This window comes from Doryrhamphus excisus, linkage group LG19, assembly GCF_037039965.1.
Source record: "Doryrhamphus excisus strain RoL-2023G ecotype Guam linkage group LG19, RoL_Dexc_Guam_v1.1, whole genome shotgun sequence".
NCBI classification, from domain to species: Eukaryota; Metazoa; Chordata; class Actinopteri; order Syngnathiformes; family Syngnathidae; genus Doryrhamphus; species Doryrhamphus excisus.
In genome coordinates, this window is record NC_136375.1 from 7,936,840 (window position 1) to 7,962,926 (window position 26,087).

The 26,087-nt window shown below is 41.2% G+C and overlaps 2 protein-coding genes across 6 annotated transcripts in view; both read left to right on the top strand.

Annotated features, from left to right (window-relative positions):
- LOC131106801 (DNA (cytosine-5)-methyltransferase 3A-like) overlaps positions 1–4,771 on the top strand; it is a 37,409-nt gene extending 32,638 nt beyond the window's left edge. For all 5 annotated transcript variants that reach the window (XM_058056229.2, XM_058056231.2, XM_058056232.2 and 2 more), the window contains one exon: positions 1,977–4,771. In XM_058056229.2, the coding sequence (XP_057912212.2) occupies positions 1,977–2,118 (142 nt within the window). In that variant the 3' untranslated portion in view covers positions 2,119–4,771. The remainder of the gene's footprint in view (positions 1–1,976) is intronic.
- Positions 4,772–8,981: 4,210 nt separating this feature from the next.
- LOC131106803 (dihydropyrimidinase-related protein 5-like) lies at positions 8,982–25,429 on the top strand. Its single transcript, XM_058056237.2, has 14 exons — positions 8,982–9,104; positions 16,000–16,115; positions 18,098–18,247; positions 20,027–20,185; positions 20,580–20,759; positions 20,834–20,902; positions 21,772–21,816; positions 21,899–21,974; positions 22,044–22,200; positions 22,270–22,411; positions 22,533–22,675; positions 22,751–22,958; positions 23,038–23,215; positions 23,938–25,429. The coding sequence occupies exons 2-14, from the start codon at positions 16,017–16,019 to the stop codon at positions 24,021–24,023; spliced, it is 1,692 nt and encodes a 563-aa protein (XP_057912220.2). The 5' UTR covers positions 8,982–9,104; positions 16,000–16,016; the 3' UTR covers positions 24,024–25,429.
- The last annotated feature ends 658 nt before the right edge of the window (positions 25,430–26,087 follow it).

A 26,087-nucleotide genomic window follows, 5' to 3' on the forward strand; every position in this document is an offset into this window, starting at 1 on the left:
TTTTATTTACGTCTTAAATGGCTTATTTACTCTTATGTCTACTATATTGAGGAATACCTACTACAATACTACTACCACTACAATACATCAATGAGACAATAGTCACCGCAGGAAGTGTGCTGTCCAGGAAACAACAACAAGGAAGTACTAATGTGCGAGTCTTTTATCTTATTTATGTCTAATATGTCTTATTTTATCTGATTATATCTATTATATTGGCTAATACACATGTAAAGGCGACTATAGGGGTGTTATTTCATGTCTAGAGGGCTCTAATGATGTTTTTAGAGCTGCCAGTAGCTCCAAAACACTTCAATTGGCTCCTCAAAGACTTTATTCATTTATTATCAACTCCTAACCGCACTATATTTGGAAGTGGGGTTCGTTTTTGTAGCTAGGAAGCACTTGGGTGAGGTGACCAATTACAGTGGAGTGGATGTGCCCGGAGGCGGGCCCTTAGGTGGAATAAATTAAAACAGACCATTGTAGTGGGAAGCACAAATCCAAGGAAATACAGCTGGAATAGGTGTAGATTCTAGATGATCTAGAAAGTTCTCTGTGCGGATTATTGCGTGTAGCCCCCTGGCTTAGCCCCCTGGAGATGCACAGGATATGTATGAATGTAGTAGACATTCAAAGAAATCAAAAAAATCCAAAAATCAAATCAGGAACAAGAACCGGGATATAACTTTCCCACTTTTGGACAGATTTCGTAGGGATACTCAATTGTTTTAGGCCACCATTAAATGTACACAAGTACACACAATCTACACTGAAAAACCATTCTGTCTGGTGGACAGTGATCAATGATATAATAATCATTATTATATTATTAATTAGCCCATTATTATTACTATCATCATTATTCTTCTTCTGATTATTACTACTACTAGTAGTAGTAGGCTAGTATTAGCCTGCTTATTGGCTTGCTTATTAGCCTGCTTTTGTCCTATTGTATAAAATTTATCATATATATTTTTTGTAAAAAAAAATCAATAAAAATATCAAATTATTTAGGGGGGCTTAAGAACATTTTACTAAAAATCTATAATTTTTTTTAATCAATAAAAAATATCTAATTATTTAGGGGGCTTAAGAACATTTTACAAAAATCAATACATTTTTTTAAAATCAATAAAAAATATCAAATTATTTAGGGGGGCTTAAGAACATTTTACAAAAAAATCAATACATTTTTTAAAAATCAATAAAAAAAATATCTAATTATTTAGGAGGGCTTAAGAACATTTTACAAAAACATCAATACATTTTTTTAAATCAATAAAAAATATCTAATTATTTAGGGGGGCTTAAGAACATTTTACAAAAAATCTATAATTTTTTTTTAAATTAATAAAAAATATCAAATTATTTAGGGGGCTTAAGACATTTTACAAAAAATCAATACATATTTTCTAAATCAAAAAAAATATCTAATTATTTAGGGGGGCTTAAGAACATTTTACAAAAAATCTATAAATTTTTTTTAAAAATCAATAAAAAAATATCTAATTATTTAGTGGGTTGGCCCCCTAAGTCCCCCTAAAATAGGCCTAATGACGCCACTGTAGCTGCTCTATAGGAGACCACAACTCAATACAAAGGGTAAAAAAATGAGCATAATGGGTCCCCTTCAAGGGGTTGTTAGCAACGGTGGCGTAGCTCGGTGAGCTAAAGCGCTAACGTTAAACTAACATTTGAACAGTAATATCACGCTGGGGTTAGTCTATTAGCTGAAAGCAACCCAAAATGACCTAACTTCAGCTCACATTCCTGTCGCCGACTGACGGATAGTTGGCGGAGCTCCAGCCTTTATTCCAAGGTGTGTAGTGAAGCCTTTTTTGTGCGTGCGTAAATTTGCATAATAGGGGACCTTTAAAACCTTACTGTTCTAACATTTATTGTAGTACTACGTTGTATAGCGTACGTCCCATTCTGTTCATTGTATAAAAATGATGACGTGTGTGTGTATCCAGGGTGTTTGGTTTCCCTGTCCACTACACCGACGTGTCCAACATGAGTCGTCTGGCCAGGCAAAGGCTGTTGGGGCGTTCCTGGAGCGTTCCCGTCATCAGGCACCTCTTTGCCCCTCTAAAGGAATACTTCGCCTGCAACTAGTCACGCAACAACTCTCTTTTCTCTCTCTCTTTCTCACACACACACACACATTTGTGACCGCAGGTAACTGCAGATAGTACACAGCTTGTACATGAAGGTTGGCTGATGCAAACGAAACAGATGACCACACACACACACACACACACACACTCGGCTAACAACTTCATCCCTAGATCTCATATCCCTACATATCATCCATCTACAGGCTAATCTTGCTCCCCAGGTGCTACCTTGCTGACGTACATACTTGCTAGTGTGTATATCTTCACACACCCACACACACACACAACAACTTCCACTTCCACAAGACCTTAAACTGATATCTTGTGCTGTTTTTTGCATTAGTTACAGTCTCCACAAGGCACCAACACCAAAAAAGAAACTTGACTAAAGTATAGTGACGTGAAGGTGCTGTGGTTATCCAAAACATGGCATACACACCAGCTTCACATCCGCGGTGCTGGCCAGTCAGTGCCACTTTCATCTTCCTGTTCTTGGTGCTCTCTCAGAGGCGTTCCGGTCTCAGATGTTTCATTTTTTCCACTTGCTGCAGTTTTGTGTCCCTAACAGAGTTAAGCCAAATGCCGTACTTCCAAGCAGGCACAGATATTACACCAGCTCTTGTGGGGTTGTTTGAGGCCTGGGAGAGAAGGAAAATAAGAAAAAAAAAACAAAAAACAGGGTAACAACTTCACTCTTGTAACTTCTCTTTAGTTACAAAAAGAAATCACGGAAATGGATGAGTTAAACTGCACATGGAGGGGGCCAACTAACACTGTAGCATATTTTCCATTCAGTTGAGCAGGATAATGTTGAGAGCCCCCTAGTGGCCAAGTATAGCTAGAATGGTTGATCTTCATGCTTATTTAGTAGGGTTTCAAAGAAAAAATGTTTTATTTACTTGTCTTTTTAACTGAAAAATGCCCTTTTAATATACTCTATATTTATATACAGTAGTATAGCCCTTTTAATTATAGAAAATTATAGCATTTATAGCATTAGACAGCTTTTTTAGCATTTAGCATCCTACTAAATGAATTAAATTGTTATTGGTGGTGAAATAGAGTGCAGTACCTAACTTCGACCACAGGAGGTGCTGTTGAGTCAACTGCATGGTAGCTTCGGGGAAGTCAGTCTGGGAAAGCTTCTCATGCCAATTTTCTAATATTTCATTTGTGTTTTTATTATAGGATGAGACCATGCTTCCTTAAGGTTTGCTGCTATGCAGCAAACACACATTGATATGTACTGTATATATGAAAGAATACTTTAATTGTTTGGTATAAAGTGTTAAAATTTAGTAAGTGTAGCATCATAATGAAGTAGGATAACATGTATTTTTTTGATGAGTTTGCGCTCCCCTATTCTCAGTTTATAATAATCTTCCAGCCTCTGTGTGTATGTTGTGTCATAATACAAAGTATTGTCTATAAATATACTGTAGTTGTAAGTATAAAATAAGTATCTTTAAGTCAAATTTTATTTTCATTATTAGAAAAAATCATTAGATCAGTAAAAATTATTTTTAGTGTTGCATAAGTAATGAAGGTGTTTCATTTGATAACTAAAAGTGTTTTTTTTTTATTGGTATTGTTTGATGTTTTGCTGCGGTTCGAAAAATGGCTCACTTCAGTGAAGTCTAACTCATCCATCAAGATTTTTCACATAATTAAAGGTCCCATATTATATTATTAGTATTTGACAACAATTTTAAATACGTCTCTTGCAATGGTGTTGGCCTGGATGCTGAAACTGCGAATTGTTGAACGCAACGTCGTGTACTCGAGCTGTGTTTGTTTGTCCATAAGTGTGTGGTTCCAAAAAAAAAATTTTTTCCCACATACGGCCCATCGCAAATCTGCTTTTGTCGAAAATAATAGATGCCATTTTAGTAACACAAAAACATATGACTGATGGATAGTTGGCTTTTTAAGATGTGTAGCGAAGCCTGCTTATAAATAGTAGTCATAAATGCACTGTAGGGACACGTATTACTGTTATTACATAATAGTGGAGTCCGTTTTGCATAATAGGGGACCTTTAAAGTCCATTTAAATCAGCAAAAGGGTGACGATTGAGTGAAAACAGCCTCTCTTGTGCCTCAGCCTCTTGTGCTCTGCTCCTGCAAAAAAAACAAAAACATTTTTGCAGCTCAGCTGTCTTGCTTGACTTCGTTGGGATACAAAATGTTCTCATGAAAAACATCCAGTGAAACCAGACCTTGACTCTGTGGACACTATACTGGCTTTTTACATAGGGCTGCCTTGTCAGTAGTGGGATCCACTTAGCCCCTCGATAGGAAATTGAACACAATACAACAGGGAACATTTTTCCTTCAGTCTGGTGCTTTTTGGTCCAAAGTCGACCACTTTTTTTTTTTTCCTCTATTGAAAGCCTTCCACTGCTCTGACCTTCCTCAGAAACCAGCTAACAACTGGACGCAAACACACACAGTCGACACACAATCAAAACACAATACAGTACAACAATAAGCCAGCAGTTTTGTCTCTTGTTTTTTTTTTTTTCCTCCATCATGTTTACTCTCTGTTTATACAACCAAACTTCAGGTGCTTTTTTCAACCAACCTTCAGGTGCTTTTTTCAACTCTGCTCTTTAATACAGTGCTCTTGCAGGTTACGCAGACAAACACACACACACACATAAACATACACACAGTTGCTGGAAACACATTCGGCGCGGTGCTGATTTACTCTCAAATGCACACATTGCGTAGTCACTGTGTTTCTGCAGGACGGCCCAGTTGCCACCTGGCCTTCTATGGCACGGCTGGGTATGACATCATCACCCTGCGCCGCATTGGTGCTCCCTCCCCCGCCTCTCCCCCTTTCCCTACACCCTCAGATACTGCATGTCAGTCTGTCAGTGTAATCTCATGTTAGATTAGAGAGTAACGATGATGATAATAATGGTAGTATTAATTACAATAATAATCCGTTATTGTGTGTGTGTGTGTGTGTGTGTGTGTGCGTGCGTGTGTGTGTGTGTGTACTGTTCCAGGTCGGTGCTCAGTTAAGCCAGCCTAGAGGGGAGAGAAGCTAGAGACTGCAGATATTACAGTTAGTTGTAGTGACTTTGTCTTGTCTATGCTAGGACGTCAGGAGGTAAGAGACACTCTCAAACAAGAAATGTGTTGGTAAAACATTGAAACCCGAAGAATATGCCTTTAAACGTCACATGCATGATGACTTCAGTAAATATCGCAGAAATTCAATAACCAGTGCCACACTAATATTAGCTCAGTGAGCATCTAAAAACAGGGCTGTTCAGCTAGCACAGTTTCACAAAGCAAAGGACCAAGACTTCTTTATACAAGGGGTGTCCAAACATGTCCTCTATTTTTCTTTTCCAAGTTCTGTTAACCCTTTTTTGTGGAGTTGTATGCACAAATAGTGAAATCGGTCCTACCTCGTAATATTTAAAGAATCCTTTAAAACAATCCTTGTTCCAGACGCCCATTCGGATCACCCACAAATTTTAGCGAGTTCTTCCATATCCCATATCCGACAATCTTTGAAAATTTCATCCAAATCCATTTGGAACTTTTCAAGATATTTTGAACATGAAGAAATATAAACGCCGGGGGGAAAAAAACGGAACCTCTACGCTGTGCTTGGCAGAGGTAACAAAGTTTCATCGTCAAATGTTTTTTTGAAATCCTTTTTTCATTCATTCATTTTCTACCGTTTACCGTGCAGCCAAAAACCTGTTTGCAATCTTCTTAATACCATTTCCAAATTATTAGAGCCTTCTAGACATGAAACAACACCCCTATAGTCATTCATTCATTCATTTTCTACCGCTTTTTCCTCACGAGGGTCGCGGGGGGTGCTGGAGCCTATCCCAGCTGTCTCCGGGCGAGAGGCGGGGTACACCCTGGACTGGTCGCCAGCCAATCACAGGGCACATATAGACAAACAACCATTCACACTCACATTCATACCTATGGACAATTTGGAGTGGCCAATTAACCTAGCATGTTTTTGGAATGTGGGAGAAATCCGGAGTACCCGGAGAAAACCCACGCATGCACGGGGAGAACATGCAAACTCATGAGTGCAGAATCAAATCCGAGTCTCGCTAACCACTTGGCTACCGTGCGGCTAAAAACCTGTTTGCAATCTTCTTAATACCATTTCTAAAATTATTAGAGCCTTCTAGACATGAAACAACACCCCCATAGTCATTCATTCATTCATTCATTCATTTTCTACCGCTTTTTCCTCACGAGGGTTGCGGGGGGTGCTGGAGACTATCCCAGCTGTCTCCGGGCGAGAGGCGGGGCACACCCTGGACTGGTCGCCAGCCAATCACAGGGCACATATAGACAAACAACCATTCACACTCACATTCATACCTATGGACAATTTGGAGTCGCAAATTAACCTAGCATGTTTTTGGAATGTGGGAGGAAAAAACCCACGCATGCACGGGGAGAACATGCAAACTCATGAGTGCGGAATCAAATCCGAGTCTTGCGAACCACTTGTCTACCATGCAGCCAAAAACCTGTTTGCAATCTTCTTAATACCATTTCTAAAATTATTAGAGCCTTCTAGACATGAAACAACACCCCTATAGTAATCTGTTCACTCATTTGAGAGTGAGTCAGATGTGATAGTGTGTTGTATTGCAGAGGGGGGGGACCGGAGTACCCGGAGAAAACCCATGCATACACATACAAACGCCACACAGAGATGCCCTAAGGTGGAATCGAACTCTGGTCTTCTAGCTGTGTGGCCTGCACGCTAACCACTCACACCTTCAGCAGGGTAATGATTATTTCACAGATGAACAGATAGTCAAAGATTGTGTATATAACAAAGATCTCCATTCACTGGTCGATCTACTTTCCGACTATCACTTATGGTTATGATGGATTGATGGATGCTCACCACTAATGATACTTCAAAAGCAGCGGCTGCCATCTTGTGGAGTTCATTGAAAAACTACATCAAGAGGTTGCCCACAGCCGCAGAGCATCACCTGTACAATTAATAAAAGGGGTGACACTTTAGCCTGGAACCTTCAACCTTCCAGGTTTCAGCCGAGAAAAGGTTCCTCAATGATCCAAATTAGCAAAAGACGTTTACATTTCCATAGTTTGTTTTTTTTAACAGACCTACATTCCGTTTAGCGGCAGCTGTAATTTAGTATATTGTGTTGAAGTAAATATGCTAATCCGTAATACGTAATATGATGTGTGAATCATGCCCACGGTCCTTTTCCGGCCAAAATCGCTGTCAGATGCTTGAATCGATGGCAGCCATGTTTTTAATTAGAACTGTTTTGATTGCAACTTTATCCACAACAACGTACCAATCAAAATAAAAACATCCACGATATAAATCATGCTCATATTTAATCACAAAAATGAAAAAAAATCATTTCAATGAAGCAAAAACAAGCTGAAAACGGCTGTGACGTCAACACGTTTCTGTTTGAGAGTGCAAAAGGACAAAAAAGCCAGGGGTAAGCATTTGATTGATGGACAGCTGTCGATGAAAAGAGTTTTTCAGGCTGAGTGATGCGCAGTTTTTAACACTGATATCAGAATCACATCAACAACAAAAAAAGTACCGTTGTTCACACACAAGCCAACACTGCACAGACAGGTGACACAAACACAACACCTTCAGACAAACAATGCTGTGGCGCATTCACACACTCATCTCAAGGACTACATGAACGAAGATGAGCTTTTAGGTGAAGAGGAACTGCTGGTGTTTCAAAAAGGTGCTAAAATTGTTTTCTGAAAATGAGAGGAAAAAAAAATCTAGGAGTATAAATCAAGTTTGTCTTTACAATGACTGTATTTAAGTTTGTTGTAGTAATGAAGAGGCACTATTATTATTTTACTCTTGTATGAATATGAACTAATTAAAAGGCATTTTAACTTTGTACTTGAACAATGTAAGAAAAGAACCGTGAATAAAAAAAAAGACTGTTTCTTGTGATTTAGTGCATCGATTGCCTGTTTTGTTTATTTTACACAGCGGAAAAAAACATCATACCCAAAAACTGCACTAGAAATATTGTATTTGAATAGTTTTGAGTCTTAAAAACAATTTCTCTCAGAAATGCACAGACCTGTATCAAATATGAATGATATATTTAGGATTTTAAACCTTTTAGACCAGTATTTTTACACAAGTCCCAAAGCTAAAGTAAAAAGAGACATTATTATAGCATGCGCACCATTCCAAACAATATTTTTATAGCAAGGAACCCTTGCAGAAAACAGTAAAAGGCGGGACATTTTGTTGCATGCTTTGAATGGGGAAAAATAGCACCATCTGGTGGACAAATCTAACATTTTAAAGCCAGCAGTCCACCTTGAAAATGTAACACAAAGGATGTTAAAATAAAAATCGCATTTTAAAATGTTTGTGTCAGTTTTTGTAATAACTACCATTTTAGTTTTTAGTTATTACAGGGTTTATTATTAAGGGTTTGACAGGACTGCACAGGAATGTGCTAACATGTTCTCATAAATTACAGGTGAAAAATACACATTAGAGGATGCCATTATGACTTGTACATTCAAAGATATTGGAAAGTACAGTTTTCTATGAATGCTATGCTTGAAATCTGGTGGTAATTGTCATTTATGTTAGCTTGTCTTTACAGGGCATGTAAGAATCTAAATATGTTGTTTCAACTACCTAATAAGAACATTTTCACCTCCTGAACGATTTAAATATGACGTCAAACGAAACGTAACTGCCATATAACCGACAGCATTTGAACGCACACAAACGTGTCTCTGGAGGCAAGAGACACGCCCCTGTCGAATGACACATCTCGTTCCCCATTGGTCAGTTTTCACCGTTAAATGTGGGTTTGAAGGGTTCCCATTGGCTGCTGCTTGGCCGTCTGAAGGCAAAAGGCAGCATCTGTGGCTCGTGCTGTGCCAGCTGTCCTCTGCTCGCATACACTGACAACCACCGACGAGATTCGAGAAACGGGTAAGAAACCCTTTAAAAAATAATAATAATAATAACAATACATCTTTAAAATTAACATGTCATGTTGTTTTATTGACATTGAATCGTCCTTCCACAGAATTGTGAAAACCACCTGTAATATTGATTCGTCATTCATTACATTGTTTAGCTAATTTAACGTTTTTGACAGCTGGGCGCTAGCTACAGTTTCGTATTAGCCACCAAATAAATCACCCCGAAATAAATAACCAGGTTAATATAGGTATTCAGACACTGTTGTGTATTAGAAATGATAAAAATGAATTTGCAGTAACCTGTCGCCTTTTCGCGATGATAAAAAAATGTGCGCGTGCGCGCGTGCCACCACTGCAATAGACCTTCATTGCATTCGTTATATAAGATGTCTTATTGTCGTTTACACCAAATATTCATTTATGTATGTGTTATGCATACAAATCAGCGTTATGCTGGTGTTCAGTGTTCAACAGTCTATTTAAAAGGGAGGCGTTTTGTGCATTATGCACGTAACATAAGAGTGGTGATCAGAGTGGTGATTTACTGTTTAAGATGAGCGAGGCGTTGATATACAGTACATTACATTGATGTCTATGTAAATGATGCAGGGAGTCTCATCTCGATCAAATGGGCCTGCACATGCATGATTTTCAATGTATGAGCTCAACGCTTGAGACATTAGATTATATTACTTTAGAACCTGTAAATAAATCTAAGATTATGCTCTTGAATGCTCTTTGTATGGTGTGCAGAGGAGCGATCACATTCATTAAATGACACGCCTTTACTAATGTGGGGGTTTCCTATTGCTTTCTATTATTTGTGAATTGTAACTGCAGAGGAGCAATCACTGAGCTACAGCATTCGCCCTGTTTCCAGGATTCATACTTTGGCGTGTTTACGTGTGCCATCCCTGTCAATTTATAGCTGTGCATGGTGGAATAGTGGTTAGCATGCCTGTCTCGCAGTCAGGAGATGACTGATGGAACATCATTGTGTGGAGTTCTCCCTGCGCTTGTTGGACTTTTATCCAGTTACTCCGGTATCATCCCACATCCCGGAAACATGTTTTCTGACTTTGTGGATTAATAACCGGCAGGAGGAGCGATTGCATTATATGACTGGTGCCCAGCAGTAGTGTCAGTGTCTCACCATAATCATGATTGATTGATGTGTTGATTAAGACCCGAGGCACATCATGCATATGCATCACCATGAAGTAGAAGGTAAAAAAAAATCATGCTCATTTCTTTGTGTTATCTTCTTGCGAAACAAGATGTCAGCCCATGAGTGAATACATATAGTATGACTCTCCTTGGCTGAGGTCTTAATCCACCTTCTGTCATTCCAGTAATCCCCCTGAAGTGTTGGTTGTGTCACTGTCTGTATCGGGGAAAACAGTGACAGTGTGCCTTTCATGAGTCAGCAAAATGGAGAAAATCTATTACTGTTTCAGAGGACATGTTGGTTCAATTCATAGCTGTTCAACCTTTAAAGGTTCCACTGTAGACTTGCGACTTTGGCTCGGCATGCATGAGAACATCTATTAGTGTGACAATGTAGCCATTTCTCGAACATTAAATTCATTCGGACCTGATGTACCAAATGTAGCGTTTGCACTTGCAGCGACGTTCCAAAATCACCTCTCACGAAAATGCAGGATGAGAGACCCTAATCCTCAGTGATGCCCCAGTTTGCTTGTGATTCTCTCATAGTTTGTGTTCATCCTTTAAAACCTCACTCTGTGTGTCTGGAACATCTATTCTTAACTCCAATGACTTGTCATTTTGTCTTTCTTGTATGTTTGTACGGACTTTTTAAATAGCTCTCACACACACACACACACTGCTTTGCATGTGTATAAAATAACAAAGACACGCTTTGTCCCCGCCTGCAGTGATTAAACCCCAGATCAGAAGTCAGCAGCTGTCCACCACATTCTCACTCACGAAACACACACTTCACTTTGGGTACACACCAGAGTAGCTGCTGAATTCTAATGTGCTGCACTAGTTTTGTGTCCAAAAGTATGGCATTTTAACTTGAAAAAGATAACAATAATGCCAAAGCAAATGATACTAATCTAATACACATAATTCCCAGTTTTTCACAGTATAATTTCTTTAGTAGATAATGACCTATCAATCAAACAAGCCAAAAACCCAGTAGCTATAGCTCTAGATCAGGGGTGGGCAAACTGTGGCCCGGGGGCCACATGCGGCCCACCAAGTGTTTGAATCCGGCCCGCCAGTTGCTTTCTAAGTATTTCAACTTTTAACATAAAAACTGGCCACATGACTTGCAAGTGGAATGTCTTATTTAGTTAAAAAAAACAACAAAAAAACTAAACAAAACTGTCAAATGAAATGACATAGTTTGATGTGGTCTGATGTTTAAAGTGCTCCTGAAAAAAGGGATATGAGAACATACAGCTGATAGTTAAACACTTTTACACATAAAATTAGACAAATAATTCAAGGAAAATTATAAGCATAAAATAGTGTGTGTGTGTGTGTTAAATATATGTTCTGGCCCCCCGGGCAATTTTGTTAACTCAATGTGGCCCACGAGTCAAAATATTTGCCCACCCCTGCTCTAGATACACTAATCCCTTGTTTATTGTGGTTAATTGGTCCCACACCCGATTGTCGGATTCCTTATTTATAAATCAAATCATTTCATAGGTTAATTGGCCACTCAAAATTGTTCATAGGTATGAATGTGAGTGTGAATGGTTGTTTGTCTATATGTACCCTGTGATTGGCTGGAGACCAGTCCAGGGTGTACCCCGCCTCTCGCCCAACGACAGCTGGGATAGGCTCCAGCACCCCTGCGAACCTCGTGAGGAAAAAGCGGTAGAAAATGAATGAATGAATGAATTTCTTTATTAGATAATGACCTACCAATCTAACAAGCCAAAAACCCAGTAGCTATAGCTCTAGACAGACAGTAATCCCTTGTTCATTCATTCATTCATTCATTTTCTTATCGTGGTTAATTGGTCCCACACCCGATTGTCGGATTCCTTATTTATAAATCAAATCATTTCATAGGTTAATTGGCGACTCCAAATTGTCCATAGGTATGAATGTGAGTGTGAGTGTTTGTCTATATGTGCCCTGTGATTGGCTGGAGACCAGTCCAGGGTGTACCCCGCCTCTCGCCCAAAAACAGCTGGGATAGGCTCCAACACCCACTGCGACCCTCGTGAGGATAAGCGGTAGAAAATGGAGTAATGATATATTTAGAGCATAGAAAACATGTCTATGACTTTCTAGTCACAGGTTTAAATATTATCAGAGCCCTCTATACATAAAATAACACCCCTATAATCACCTTTATACTACGGGAGTCATGAGTTCTCACAAGATTAGAGATTTCTCATTTAGAGAAAAGATGGCTGTGAAGTATGGCATCACTACTGTGAAAGATAATACAAATAACACGGAAGTGGCAGTGCGCCAGGCGGGATTGAAAGTCCACATTGAGTACTTGCTGTTAACGTCTTAAGCCGACATTTGATCAAACTTACTTAAGATTTATCAGATCCAAAGGCATCATGAGAACTGTCGTTCCTTTGGAGTAAACATACAAGTAATCTACTGTAATCTGCTATATATTTGACTTGTGTCTTTTCATGGTATTAGTGTGCCTGTTGTGAGACAATTCAAAGCTGCAATAAAAGCCTGTTGTTCCGGCGATCAATGCTCGTGTGCGTCACAGAACTACTAAGAATTACAGTAACATTTCTGAGTTCTTTCAGTAACATTATTAGAGCCCTCTAGGCATGAAATAACACCCCTATAGTGACTGCTACACTTATATTACAGTTATATTACACATTATATCAGTAATAATCTGAGAAAATAAGTGAAATTAAGGGTCAAAATCCATGCCGAGTACCAAAAATGTGTACATGTTGGCACTTCTGTAACAGTCATTGTAAAGCCATCCAAGAGGGAGTAGGAAGGCGTGGTTTAAACAGAAGCCCAAGTCACAGGTACTAGAATAATACATGCTTACTGAGTTAATGTAGTCTTGAAGGATGTTAAAAATTCCAGAGGAAATCTTGTTTTTTGTCAGTAAAAGCGAATAAACTAATGGTGTGTGTTTGTGTGTGTGTGTGTGTGTGTGTGTGTATCCAATTTGTCTTGTCTTCGACATACAGCAGCTGGTCTCAGTTTGAGTGAGACAGGCTGCCTGATGTGTGTCATCCCACTATCCAAATTAAGAACGCATTTAATCCCCCAAATTCTTCAAGCATTGCTAATGTTAACAAACATCTCCACAACCACAGTCTGCGCCATTTTCTTTTATGACTGATCTCCCGCTGGTTGAGCATCTTTTTGCAGCAATGTAATAGCCTTTACAGTCCCTCTCATCACATTCTCGCAACACTTTCTGTGCAAGTTTCAACATCGGTTCACATCACGTTGCGTCACATCACATCAGGCTGCCTCGCGCCTCACAACACAGACCTCCTCCAAGGTGGAAGGAAGGATTGTGGTTGGCATAACAACATAGTATGAAGAAAACTAGTCACTCCGTATCGTTCCATGAAATGAAGTGCCCAATCAAAGCAACAGACTGAGTGCTAAATAACCCTCCATGGGGGCAAATTAATTTTTACATTGAATATTTTTGGAGTTAAGAGCATAGAAAACTTGTTTCATCCATCCATCCATTTTCTATACCGCTTATTTCTATACCAAGGGTCATGCTGGAGCCTATCCCAGCTGTCTTCGGACGAGAGGCGGGGTACACCCTGGACTGGTGGCCAGCCAATCAAAGGGCACATATAGACAAACAACCATTCACACTCACATTCATACCTATGGACAATTTGGAGTCGCCAATTAACCTAGCATGTTTTTGGAATGTGGGAGGAAGTACTGGAGTACTCGGAGAAAACCCACACATGCACGGGGAGAACATGCAAAGTCCGCACAGAGATGCCCGATTGGGGAATCAAATCCGAGTCTCGCTAACCACTTGACTACCGTGCAGCCAAACACCTGTTTGCAATCTTCTTAATACCATTTATAACATTATTAGAGCCCTCTAGACAGGAAACAACACCCCTATAGTCATCTGTCCACTCATTAGAGAGTGAGTCAGTTGTGATAGTGTGCTGTATTGCTTCCCTTTGAGGGGGGGGGGGGGGGGCGGAAAATAACATGTAAAATTTGCTTATGTTTAGACTGAATAGACTGAAACAGCATCATTTATTAAGAGATTTTTGAAAAAATAGTGATAGGGACGAGTACATTTCACATTATTTTTACATATAAAACTATAATTGTTCCCTATAAAATGTGTTTTTTATTAATACTACCAAGTCTCTGGAACAGATTTTTTCCTATGGGAAAAATTACTTGATTTTTTTGGTATATTTGGGTTTTTTTTGGCAAACTACTTGGAACAAATGAATGCTAAAAACTGAGATTCCACTGTATTCCAATTCAGTTTTCTTTAATTGTGGATCATTTTTGAGTTGCCCTGCTTGTGTTTATTTTGCAGAGTGGAGGTTATCATTAATAACTGGCAGGAGGAACAATTGCATTGGTTTTACAACACAGCCATATATTTGAAGTCGTACTTCTCTGATGGTTTGTACTTATTTGACCGTGCAGATGTACTTACTATAGTGTATGTCTATAACAGCCCTTGCAATGTAGCAGTGACAGCTTTGTGGGTGAAATAACACTTGCTGTTCACACGTCCGTCACAGACTGTGTTGACACATGCATCTAACTGTCAATAAAAAATAAAAAAAACATATAGTTCAGGCCGAAATTCCACTTCCTGTAGGAATAATGGCCATATAGTATTGTAATTTCCGTGGAGCTCAATGTAGAAAATGAATGTTGTTATCATGGACGTTACGTTGATTGACTGTGCTCTGTCTTGATGCTATCGTTCTGCTGTGCTGTCATGCAAGGGTTTGCATGTGTGAGTGCAGAAGCCTTGTTTCCACTGAAAGCACCCCAGTTCCCATCTCCTGGGAAACCGCTCTTTTATTCTGGCTCCCAAGCCTGAGGGACACTACTTTCCATAACGTCCACCCCTCCCCCCTGAAAAATATTCCCAGCATCAGCGTCTTCTAGCCTAGCAAAGACCAGCGTAATAGCAATATAGCTCTATTATAGCACACCGGGACAGTAAAGCCATGCTTGAAAGACTTCAGAATAACAGTGTCCACTTGATTGACATATGGTTTTTGGGGTCCCTATGAAACTGTTTACTGTTGTCTCAGCCCTGTATACCCCCCCGCCTCCCCCCCAGCCACTCTGCACACTGGTGCTCTGCTTCCACCCTCTGTTCTCATCCATCTCTTTGACTTGATTGTGTGTGACTGGGAGACTATTGTGTGACATTGCACACAGCCATCCATGCAAGAACACATACCAACACAAACACACAATGTTCACTGTGTTCGTCCAACCCTTATTGGGGGAAATAATCAATATCTGTTCAATATTTGTACATCTACGTCGACAACTTGAATGCCCTGGCTCAATACACTTTAGTCTAGTCATCCTTTCATGCAGTCAAAGCAGTTTACATAAGACGATTTCTAACCATGACATCATTCTGCAAATCACAAAGGTTTGGATGCTGTAGTTTTGTAAAGATGGTGGTGGGGAACGCTAACTAACCATCATACTCATGAAAAATCTGCAATTAGGTTAATTAGATGCATGATTCTGAAAGGAAAGCCCTACAGGAACATTAATTTAACATGTTTTAACTATGGTTTCAGTTGCATATTCGATTACACTTGAATGGATCCAGGAACAATGAAGAGAGTGTAATCTAAAAGTGAAAGTGACCAATTTGCAGGGGAGTTTATGGGAAAATAGAAATGGTGTGTTAAATGTAATTGTTCTTCTTCTGGCAGAAAGATTGGCAGACACTATGGGGTCCATGCGCATTCTCATTAAGGGAGGCAAAGTGGTCAATGACGACTTCACCCAGGAAGCTGACGTTTACATCGAGAATGGCATCATTCAGCAGGTAAGATGTATTTTTATCCATACATCATCAGTTTACCTGCTTTGTCGCAGTTAATTGGTTCCATACCTGACCGCCTTAAGTGAATATGCAATATATATCTTTATCAATATTGATCAAGAGGTGATGATGCAACTCCACAATAGAAGAGAGCACATTTTGTGCAGTTTTAAGATGAAAAAACGGCCACAAGCATTTTATAAGAACTTGGCCTGCATCTCTCCCATAGAAATACAGTGAAGAAAATAAGTATTTGAACACCCTGCTATTTTGCTATTTCTCCCACTTAGAAATCATGGAGGGGTCTGAAATTTTCATCGTAGGTGCATGTCCACTGTGAGAGAGATAAACTAAAAAGAAAAATCCAGAAATCACAATGCATGATTTTTTAACAATTTATTTGTGTGATACAGCTGCTAATAAGTATTTGAACACCTGAGAAAATGAATGTTAATATTTGGTACAGTAGCCTTTGTTTGCTATTACAGAGGTCAAACGTTTCCTGTAGTTTTTCACCAGGTTTGCACACACTGCAGGAGGGATCTTGGCCCACTCCTCCACACAGATCTTCTCTAGATCAGTCAGGTTTCTGGGCTGTCGCTGAGAAACACGGAGTTTGAGCTCCCTCCAAAGATTTTCGATTGGGTTCAGGTCTGGAGACTGGCTGGGCCATGCTAGAACCTTGATATGCTTCTTACGGAGCCACTCCTTGGTTTTCCTGGCTGTGTGCTTCGGGTCGTTGTCGTGTTGGAAGACCCAGCCACGACCCATCTTCAATGCTCTGACAGAGGGAAGGAGGTTGTTCCCCAAAATCTCACAATACACGGCCCCAGTCATCCTCTCTTTAATGCAGTGCACTCGTCCTGTCCCATGTGCAGAAAAACACCCCCAAAGCATGATGCTACCACCCCCATGCTTCACAGTAGGGATGGTGTTCTTCGGATTGTACTCTTCATTCTTCTTCCTCCAAACACGCTTATTGGAATTATGACCAAAAAGTTCTATTTTGGTCTCATCTGACCATAAAACTTTCTCCCATGACTCCTCTGTATCATCCAAATGGTCATATGCAAACTTAAGACGGGCCTTGACATGTGCTGGTTTAAGCAGGGGAACCTTTCGTGCCATGCATGATTTCACATCATGACGTCTTAGTGTATTACCTACAGTAACCTTGGAAACGGTGGTCCCAGCTCTTTTCAGGTCATTGACCAAGTCCTGTCGTGTAGTTCTGGGCTGATTCCTCACCTTTCTTAGAATCATTGAGACCCCACGAGGTGATATCTTGCATGGGGCTCCACTCCGATTGAGATTGACCGTCATGTTTAGCTTCTTCCATTTTCTAATGATAGCTCCAACAGTGGACCTTTTTTCACCAAGCTGCTTGGTAATTGCTCCGTAGCCCTTTCCAGCCTTGTGGAGGTGTACAATTTTGTCTCTGGTGTCTTTGGACAGCTCTTTGGTCTTCGCCATGTTACAAGTTAAAGTCTTACTGATTGTATGGGGTGGACAGGTGTCTTTATGCAGCTAACGACCTCAAACAGGTGCATCTGATTCAGGATGATACATGGAGTGCAGGTGGACTTCTAATGGGCAGACTAACAGGTCTTTCAGGGTCAGAATTCTAGATGATACACAGGTGTTCAAATACTTATTTGCAGCTGTATCACACAAATAAATTGTTAAAAAATCATGCATTGTGATATCTGGATTTTTCTTTTTAGTTTATCTCTCTCACAGTGGACATGCACCTACGATGAAAATTTCAGACCCCTCCATGATTTCTAAGTGGGAGAAATAGCAAAATAGCAGGGTGTTCAAATACTTATTTTCTTCACTGTACATGCACCGCAGCAATTGAAAACCTGTTGATGACTTCTAAATATGACTTTTCCCATTATTATTAGAAAATGGGCATTTTGGTGGAGTTTCTTAACTGCCGTTTTGGGTTAATCTGATTCCAATGTGTGTTTTGTTGATAAAAGGTCGGAAAGGAGCTGATGATTCCAGGCGGGGCGAAGGTGATCGACGCCTCCGGAAAGCTGGTGCTACCCGGCGGAATCGACACCTCTGTGCATTTGGAGCAGACTTTCATGAACGCCTCCGTCCAGGATGATTTCTACAGCGGCACCAAGGTACACATGATGTTGGGTCAACAAACAGCTGTCATTGTGTGGAGGCCATATTAAACATCTATTGGGAGAGCATTTGGGAGATTAAAGCAGCAAACTGCACCATGGCTTAGAGAAACCACTGGATTAGCATCTAATGGAATGCCAACGGAAATAGGGTGAGAGGAATTTTTTTTTTGGGAGGGGGTATTCATCCTCCGCATGCCAGCTCACCCCGGCATCCCCCCTAATCACCCGGCTCTCTACCCACTGACCTTGCTACCATGGCAACTAACCCCGTGCTTAATGGGGAAAATCAGTTTGCTTCTCCGCCATTTTCTCTCATGCATCCGATCTTTTACACCCCCCCACTGTCACACTGTCTCCCTGCAGACAAAGCTCCTCAACAGTATTGGGTTAATTCATGCAAGCCATAATACTGTATTTACACCATTGATGTTTCCCACAGCACTGCAATCTGTGGATGTGGTAGGTTGTGGGGGAATGACGTAATGACTTAATTGTCAAATTTGCATTTTTGGCCATGATGCATATGCAGAAAATGAGCAATAAGAGTGAGACTCTCTACTCCATTGGTCCCTAGTCATATAGAGGGGTCAGATCGCTCACAATGTAGCCACAAAGCTGCCAAGTTTGCAACACTTAATAAAGTCTTAATGAGCTAGTGTGAACACGTAGCACTATATCTACACATCTGTGGCAAGCCACCACAACTCAATGAACGTAGGGGAAACACTGATTGTGTTGTTTGGAGGTAGACAGAGGAAGGAAGGCGACCCAATAATTGCTGTAAATGTCTTGAATCCACCACTCTGGATTTGGCCTCAGTGCTCCATATTACTCAGTGCTAATCGACTAGACTGCACCAGCGCCTTATTGAGTTGCCTTTATGCTCGTTCCAGTGTTTGTTCCTTCTCATCCCCCTCTCTGTGTCTCCTTTATATTTCTTCCAAGAGGATTATCTTCACAGTAGGGGATGGTGGTCGCTAAATTAGTAATGGATTTGGGCTAAAACACTGAATTACTGTCCAGCCTCCCATTTCGATCTAATGTCACTGATACTCTTTAATAACAGAGATGTTCAAGGTACTGTAACTTGACATGAGAGACACTCATTATTTGATGCAGGTGTATTCATCAGGCTCAACCACTCAGCAGCAATAGGATAGTAGATAGCTATAGGCCCGCAACCAATCATGCGCATTTTGCTTCCGTAGCAAACCTTGCAACTACGGTGCATTCAAGGACACCCGACCAAAGTGTGAAACACTACACTTGACGAAAAAAAAAAAAGATCAGTGAAACATAAAGACATGTGTGCCCTCTTTTTTAACCCAAAATGTGTGGATGCCAAATATGCAGGGATCCACCCTTAGTCTGTTCTTCCATCACGTCAACACAATAGACTCAAGGGTTTATGAATGGGTGACTCAATAGTGTGATTTCACAGAGGGAGAGGCACAGTATGAACATGGATGCCATGGCAGAGCAATGTCTGTTGTCATGGCAACAGTATATCGGAACAGAGGCGAGCGAATCAGAGCAGTGTTCAGGTAGTGTGATTTTAACCTTTTCATTTTCCTCTTTCTCTCATTCCTATCAGTTGACCAATCAAATTGCATCCAGTATATCAACTGTAATAAACCAGTTGGATTATTTCCTTGCAAAGTATGACGTGGATAACATCATTTGTGTTTCAATGACCAGCTAACACGGTGTAGTTGTGGTCTTCCTTTTGTTTTGAAATAACCATCGGCATGATTTTCTTTTCTCTCTACCCAGGCGGCTCTACTGGGTGGTACCACCATGGTGATGGCGCATGTCCTGCCTGAGCAACACTGCTCCCTGGTGGATGCCTACGAGAAGTGCCGCGATCTGGCTGATGCCAAGGCGTGCTGCGACTACGCTCTGCATGTCGGCGTGACCTGGTGGGGGCCAAAGGTAAAGTCAGAGCAATGAGGGAGGAAACGCCACTGAGACCATTCAAACTACTCAACCAAAAAAAAATCATGCACGCATTTTCATATGTGGGTGAAATGTGTAATGACCTAGATTACAGACCCTAGAGGAAGTAGGTTAACACACATATTCATTGGGTACATTAGACAGATTCTTTGAGTCACCATACTTCTTTCAGCCTTTGGGGTCAGGGTGTCATATGCATGACTACACCATTAACTACACCTGCGCTGTCTAGCAAGATAAAATACAGAAATTGATTGACGGTGCCTAAGCTTCTGCATTTTGAGTTCAGTATATTTCTAATACCTTTGGCTGCTCGTCAGAGCTCTTCATGCCCCATATAACAAACACACACTGATCCGCTTGCCCTTAGGTGCGTAACGAGATGGAGACCCTGGTGAGGGAACACGGGGTCAACTCCTTCCAGATGTTCATGGCCTACAAAGACATGATGATGCTGAGGGACTCCGAGCTCTACCAGGCGCTTCAAACCTGCAAGGACATCGGGGCCATTGCACGCGTCCACGCCGAGAACGGAGAGCTGGTGGCAGAGGTGCACACCTCAAATTATCTCATTCATATGAGGTGTTTTGTATCAGCTGTGTTGAAGTTTGTGTTTATCTCTAGGGTGCTAAAGAGGCTCTGGATTTGGGAATAAGTGGACCCGAAGGTATTGAAGTCAGCCGCCCTGAGGAGGTAAAGTAACATAATTTCTCTTCTAGAAATTAGAGCATTCGTTGTTAAATCAGTGAGTAAATAAATGGTCATGGCTTTGACCTTGAACTGCTAAAAGAAGTTAAAGTTTAACACCACAAAGCACAACAGGTGATCGTCACAATTCTACTCCTCAACACAATTTGATAAAAAAACATACCAAACTAGACAATAAAAAATGGCATAAAAACAAACAAATGCAATAAAACACATGTAATAATCACTGGAATTGTTAGCATAAATACATTATGCTAAGGAGACAAGGTGTGCTGAAAGCTCCCCAGCTCAGACGTGGTCTATTCTTGGTGCAGGCGAAGCACACCCTGCGCAATAGTAAATTGGCTGACAGGCCAATGACATGTCACCAAAACCTCACAGGCAGGTTTTTTAGAGTGTCAGTCACATTTCAATGCAACCAGCAACCAGTATTTAATCTAAACTTCTGAACTAGCATGCACATTTTTATATAGAGTCAGATCAAAGGCGTCACGCATAAAGGGAACTCAACCTGACGGCAGCTGAAAGTATGATGCTGGTTCTACACTGGGGTAGGGGTAATGCTGTGTTTAATGTAACACAGGAACAGATGACATGTCCCACGAGGTGGCGTACGTGGTGCATGACGCGCATTGTGGCCTCTGATGCGCAGTCCAGTCCTGCGCATTTAAAGGCAATGAGAGGTGTTCGTTTGATTGGTTAAGATTACACTCGGCTGTGTTAAACCCACTCACGCCTTCTCGCCTCTCTCTTTGCCACTTGCGCCGGTGGGAGGGATGGAGGCGTGGGTGCGCCGTGCCTGCGCCTGTCTACGAGATTAGAGACCTAAATGTTCACATTATTCCTTTTTACAGCTGGAGTCTGAGGCTACTCACAGAGCAGTCACCATCGCTAATAGGGTAATCTCACACACAGATTTCAGTATTCTGTCTTTTTCAAAGATGATGCGTTGGCATAGATCATCTCCGCTTGTGTTTCCAGGCTCACTGCCCCATCTACCTGGTGAACGTTTCCTGCATGGGAGCTGGCGATATGATCGCTGCTGCTAAGATGCAGGGTGAGTTCTCATCACTTGTAACAACCGCACACATATTGGGGCTTTGGCTAACAAGACTCCTCTCTCCAGGTAAGGTGGTCCATGCCGAGACCACAGTAGCTCACGCAGTGCTGAACGGGATGCAGTATTACCACCAAGACTGGGCTCACGCTGCCGCCCATGTCATCGTCCCTCCTCTTCGTCTTGACCCTAACACGCCAGGCTACCTGATGGGCCTGTTGGGCAAGTGGGTGTATAAAACACATACAAACATATTTGTGTCTGCCAAGTTAAATGTTTCCCAAATGTTTTCCAGCGACACCCTGAGTGTTGCGGCATCAGACCATCGTCCTTTTAGTACCAAGCAGAGAGCTTTGGGCAAGGAGGACTTCACCAAGATCCCTCATGGTGTGGCGGGAGTCCAGGACAGGATGAGCGTCATCTGGGAGAGGGGGGTGGTAGGTCCACTCGAAAGTCCAAACGAAAAACTGAAGGATGCTAAACGGAACAAAACATTGACATCTTAGCTTTGTGGTCAAAACCCTAAATGGTCAAAAATGCGCTAATGCCTTCCTGTAGGTTACTGGAAAGATGGATGAAAATCGTTTTGTGGCCGTGACGAGCTCTAATGCCGCCAAGATCTACAACTTGTATCCACGCAAAGGTCGCATCATCCCCGGGGCTGACGCCGACGTGGTCGTGTGGGATCCAGATGCAACAAGGTGGGTCGGTGTTGTATGTTTAAATTCCACCTTTGTGTCATACATGTGTGTGATGTGTTTGTCTTTCTTGGACAGGACCATCTCTGTCAGCACTCAGGTGCAAGGCGGAGACTTCAACCTGTACGAGGGGTTGCGCTGCCACGGCATCCCCCTGGTCACCATCAGCCGAGGCCGTCTGGTGTGTGAGAACGCCACCTTCATGTGCGCCGAGGGATCTGGGAAATTCTACCCACAGCGCACCTTCCCTGATTTCCTGTACAAGAAAATGGTGCAGAGAGAGAAAGTGGGTAGACGTCTTATTCTCATGACTTAGTTCTCAATTGAAAAGTGGAATTAATTGACATGTGTGACTCCATGAACAGTCGCAGGCTTATAAAGGCGTTGACAGGGATCCCTACTCTGGTGATGTAGTCAAGGTCACCAACTCAATGAAGAAGGAGCTCGGTTTGAGCCCCACTGATGGAGACGGCACCAACAAAGGTGGTGTAAGGGTACAACAGGGGGTTCGAGACCTCCATGAGTCCTCTTTTAGCCTCTCAGGTATGTAAAAATAACATTGTCACCGCCAATCTATAAAGTGGACGTGTAAAAATGTATCTAAATACTGTGTGTCCACTATCGGGTGTGTAGATGGGACAGCATGGTAACATAATAACAGTGGGACAGTGTAATGATGACTTAGCATCTTGCTGTGTGCCTCCAAATGATTTCATCGACTTTATAGTCATGGGAGTAGTGTGTCATTAATGAGACATTTCTATACATTACATTACATTATATTAGATTGCTTCCTGCCATGGACCCTTGCCATTCGACATGACATAGTGAAAAAACATTCTCCTCCCATTTCATGTGGAAGTGGTACATTTTTGCCTTATTACTTTGTCCTTTGTCCCACCACAGTTTCAAACCTATTCTTACGTTTTGAATACATAAATTAGAGGCTAACTCATGAGCTGGGTAGACTGCTGTTGTTAAAGTGGCTGGCATAAGTGGTGCGCAGTGTGGCGTAAAACAAGCTTGTCAATGCCATGCCATCGACTTACATTACGTTCACTATACTAATACTATACTAAATATGTTTTTGAATTCTACGTTGCGAAAATTCACCAATCGCGGTTGGGGCTGGAACCAATTAACTGTGATAAACAAGGGATAACTTTACACCCTGCAACTGAATCACACAAAAAAAATATGTCTACACTGCTGAAGTGGAGCTGAGTGAAAACTGAGCTTAATTGCATGATATGTGTTCCTCTCAGGGTCTCAGGTTGATGACCATATCCCCAAGAGGTCCTCTGCTAGGATCCTGGCCCCTCCAGGTGGCCGCTCTAGTGGAATCTGGTAATCTGTGGTCTGGAGAGAACCCTACAAAACCGTCCAAGCCTCTTTGTTTTGTATCTTTCTGAACACCCAAGAAAACTGCACTGATTTTAAAGTGACAAAACGTTTAATGCTAAAAGGGAAAACGTAAAGACTTAATTTGTGATCGGTGGTTTGCTGAAGTCTTAATTGGCATCAAAGAGGAATTATATGTTAACTGAAAACCAAGGGAACTATTAACTGACTACTCATTGCTGTTGCTGCTAGATGAAAGAAACAGAAATTCAAACTGAACACTGGAAAAAAAGCAGTACAGTTTTTAACGGTTTTGAACTGAAGCGATGTCGACTTAAGTATCTAAAAATAGTAGAACTGCATTCTGTGAAGCACCTCCTGTCACACATCAACACAGTGTACACTGTAGACACACACACACAGGTTTACTCATTTGAAGGCGTGAGTTCTGTTTGTGATGTCACAATTGGCTGTTTTCCTTTCCCATGGATGATGGATCTGTGCAGTGTGGTGATGACATCCAACTGCTTCGACACGCTGTGTCATCTCGCTGCCACACTCTCCAGTCTCTGCCTCACGCGCATGCCAAGACACATGCCATCTATCACCATAGTAACACTCAACAGAGAGCACTGGAGCATATTTACATTCTGTAGCTATAATCAGACTTATGTTTACATGCAACTAACAAACATGATGAAGGGTTATTACAAACCTTTTATCCATGCACCCAATCAGCTTGCACTTGTTTGGCTCGAGTACAGTGGCCTTAAAAGGACATAAAAGTGGCATTTTGGCAAACTACTCCAGTAAAGTTCCAGCCAGTCATGAGTAATGTTGACTAAGATGGATGGAAGAATTTGCAGGGTCCTGACTATTTAATACCTATGGACCTGTGTTATAATGACTAATGATAGTGACAGATTACCAACAGCCACCTGAAGTGAATACATCAAACTCTACGGTTAGCATCACTAAACAAGAGGGCGGGAAGATTGAGCTACACACGCTAAAACAAGCACAGATCCTCTCACCTCCTTGTCATTCCTTGAATCTATTCCCTCATGACCATTACCCTGTGTCTGTGTACTGTACATTTAGGATGCTTTCTTTTCCTGAAAAAGAATAAATGTGCCAATGTGAGTCACCCGTACCGCACAGAAACGGCATGCACGAAGAGAACCAAGCGGGATGAATTGCTACAGGTTCACAACTGGTGCTGTTTTTATTTTTGTTTTTTTACAATGGTATACAAGGGTGTTCATTTTGTTGTTGTTTAGAAGGCACTGTACATTGTCAGTGACTGTGCGTTGTGGATTCTTGTTTTGTTGGAAAGTGAACCTGTTCAGTATGTACTGTGGCTGCTTGTTTCTTACCACTAAAGTATTGGTAAACCAATAAAGTGAAAAAAATGTATTATCTAATGTCTTTCTTTACCTGTTGGTACAAATATATAAACATTTTAGACAAAATCACATTCATGATTTGATTATTCATTTATTTATTTTCTACCGCTTATCCTCATGAGGGTCGTGGAGATGCTGGAGCCTATCTCAGCTGACCAAGGACTGGTCTCCAGCCAATCACTGATGATTTGATTATAGGTTGTCCCCCCCTCCCCCAAAGCCTTATGCAGCCTGCATGGTGCAGTATGATCATTACCCCTATGATGACCACATCTTAATAGGCCATCAGGTCCAGATGTTGCATGTGTGAGAGCTTGAGGGATTGAGTCCAGTTCTTCGCACCATGAGAGCTGTCTTAATCCGTTATTTTCTTCTCCCATGAATTCTAAGCCCATGAAAAAAATACATCATATATTTCCCCATACTTATACAATAATAATTAAGGCGGCTCTGTTTATAGTGCTCTAGTGAAACATCTCCTGCATATTGAGTCATTATTAACGGTCATAACGTGATTGTACAAATCGATGACAAATACAGTGATATTTCTAAAGAAAAAGTAACAAAACTGTGTTGTCACGTGGTTTCGGTTCATAATCACCTACTGTGAACCTCTGTCATTATAAAGCCGGACCCGTCATGGCTCCGTGCTGTATTCCAGTTTCACC

What these genes read in the sequence shown, in the direction of transcription:
- LOC131106803 (XM_058056237.2), top strand. Translation starts at nt 16,017, where the DNA reads ATGGGGTCCATGCGCATTCTCATTAAGGGAGGCAAAGTGGTCAATGAC. An exon ending in ACGGAGAGCTGGTGGCAGAG is followed by an intron (nt 20,760 to 20,833) that starts GTGCACACCTCA and finishes GTTTATCTCTAG; the next exon opens with GGTGCTAAAGAGGCTCTGGA. An exon ending in TGGGATCCAGATGCAACAAG is followed by an intron (nt 22,676 to 22,750) that starts GTGGGTCGGTGT and finishes TTTCTTGGACAG; the next exon opens with GACCATCTCTGTCAGCACTC.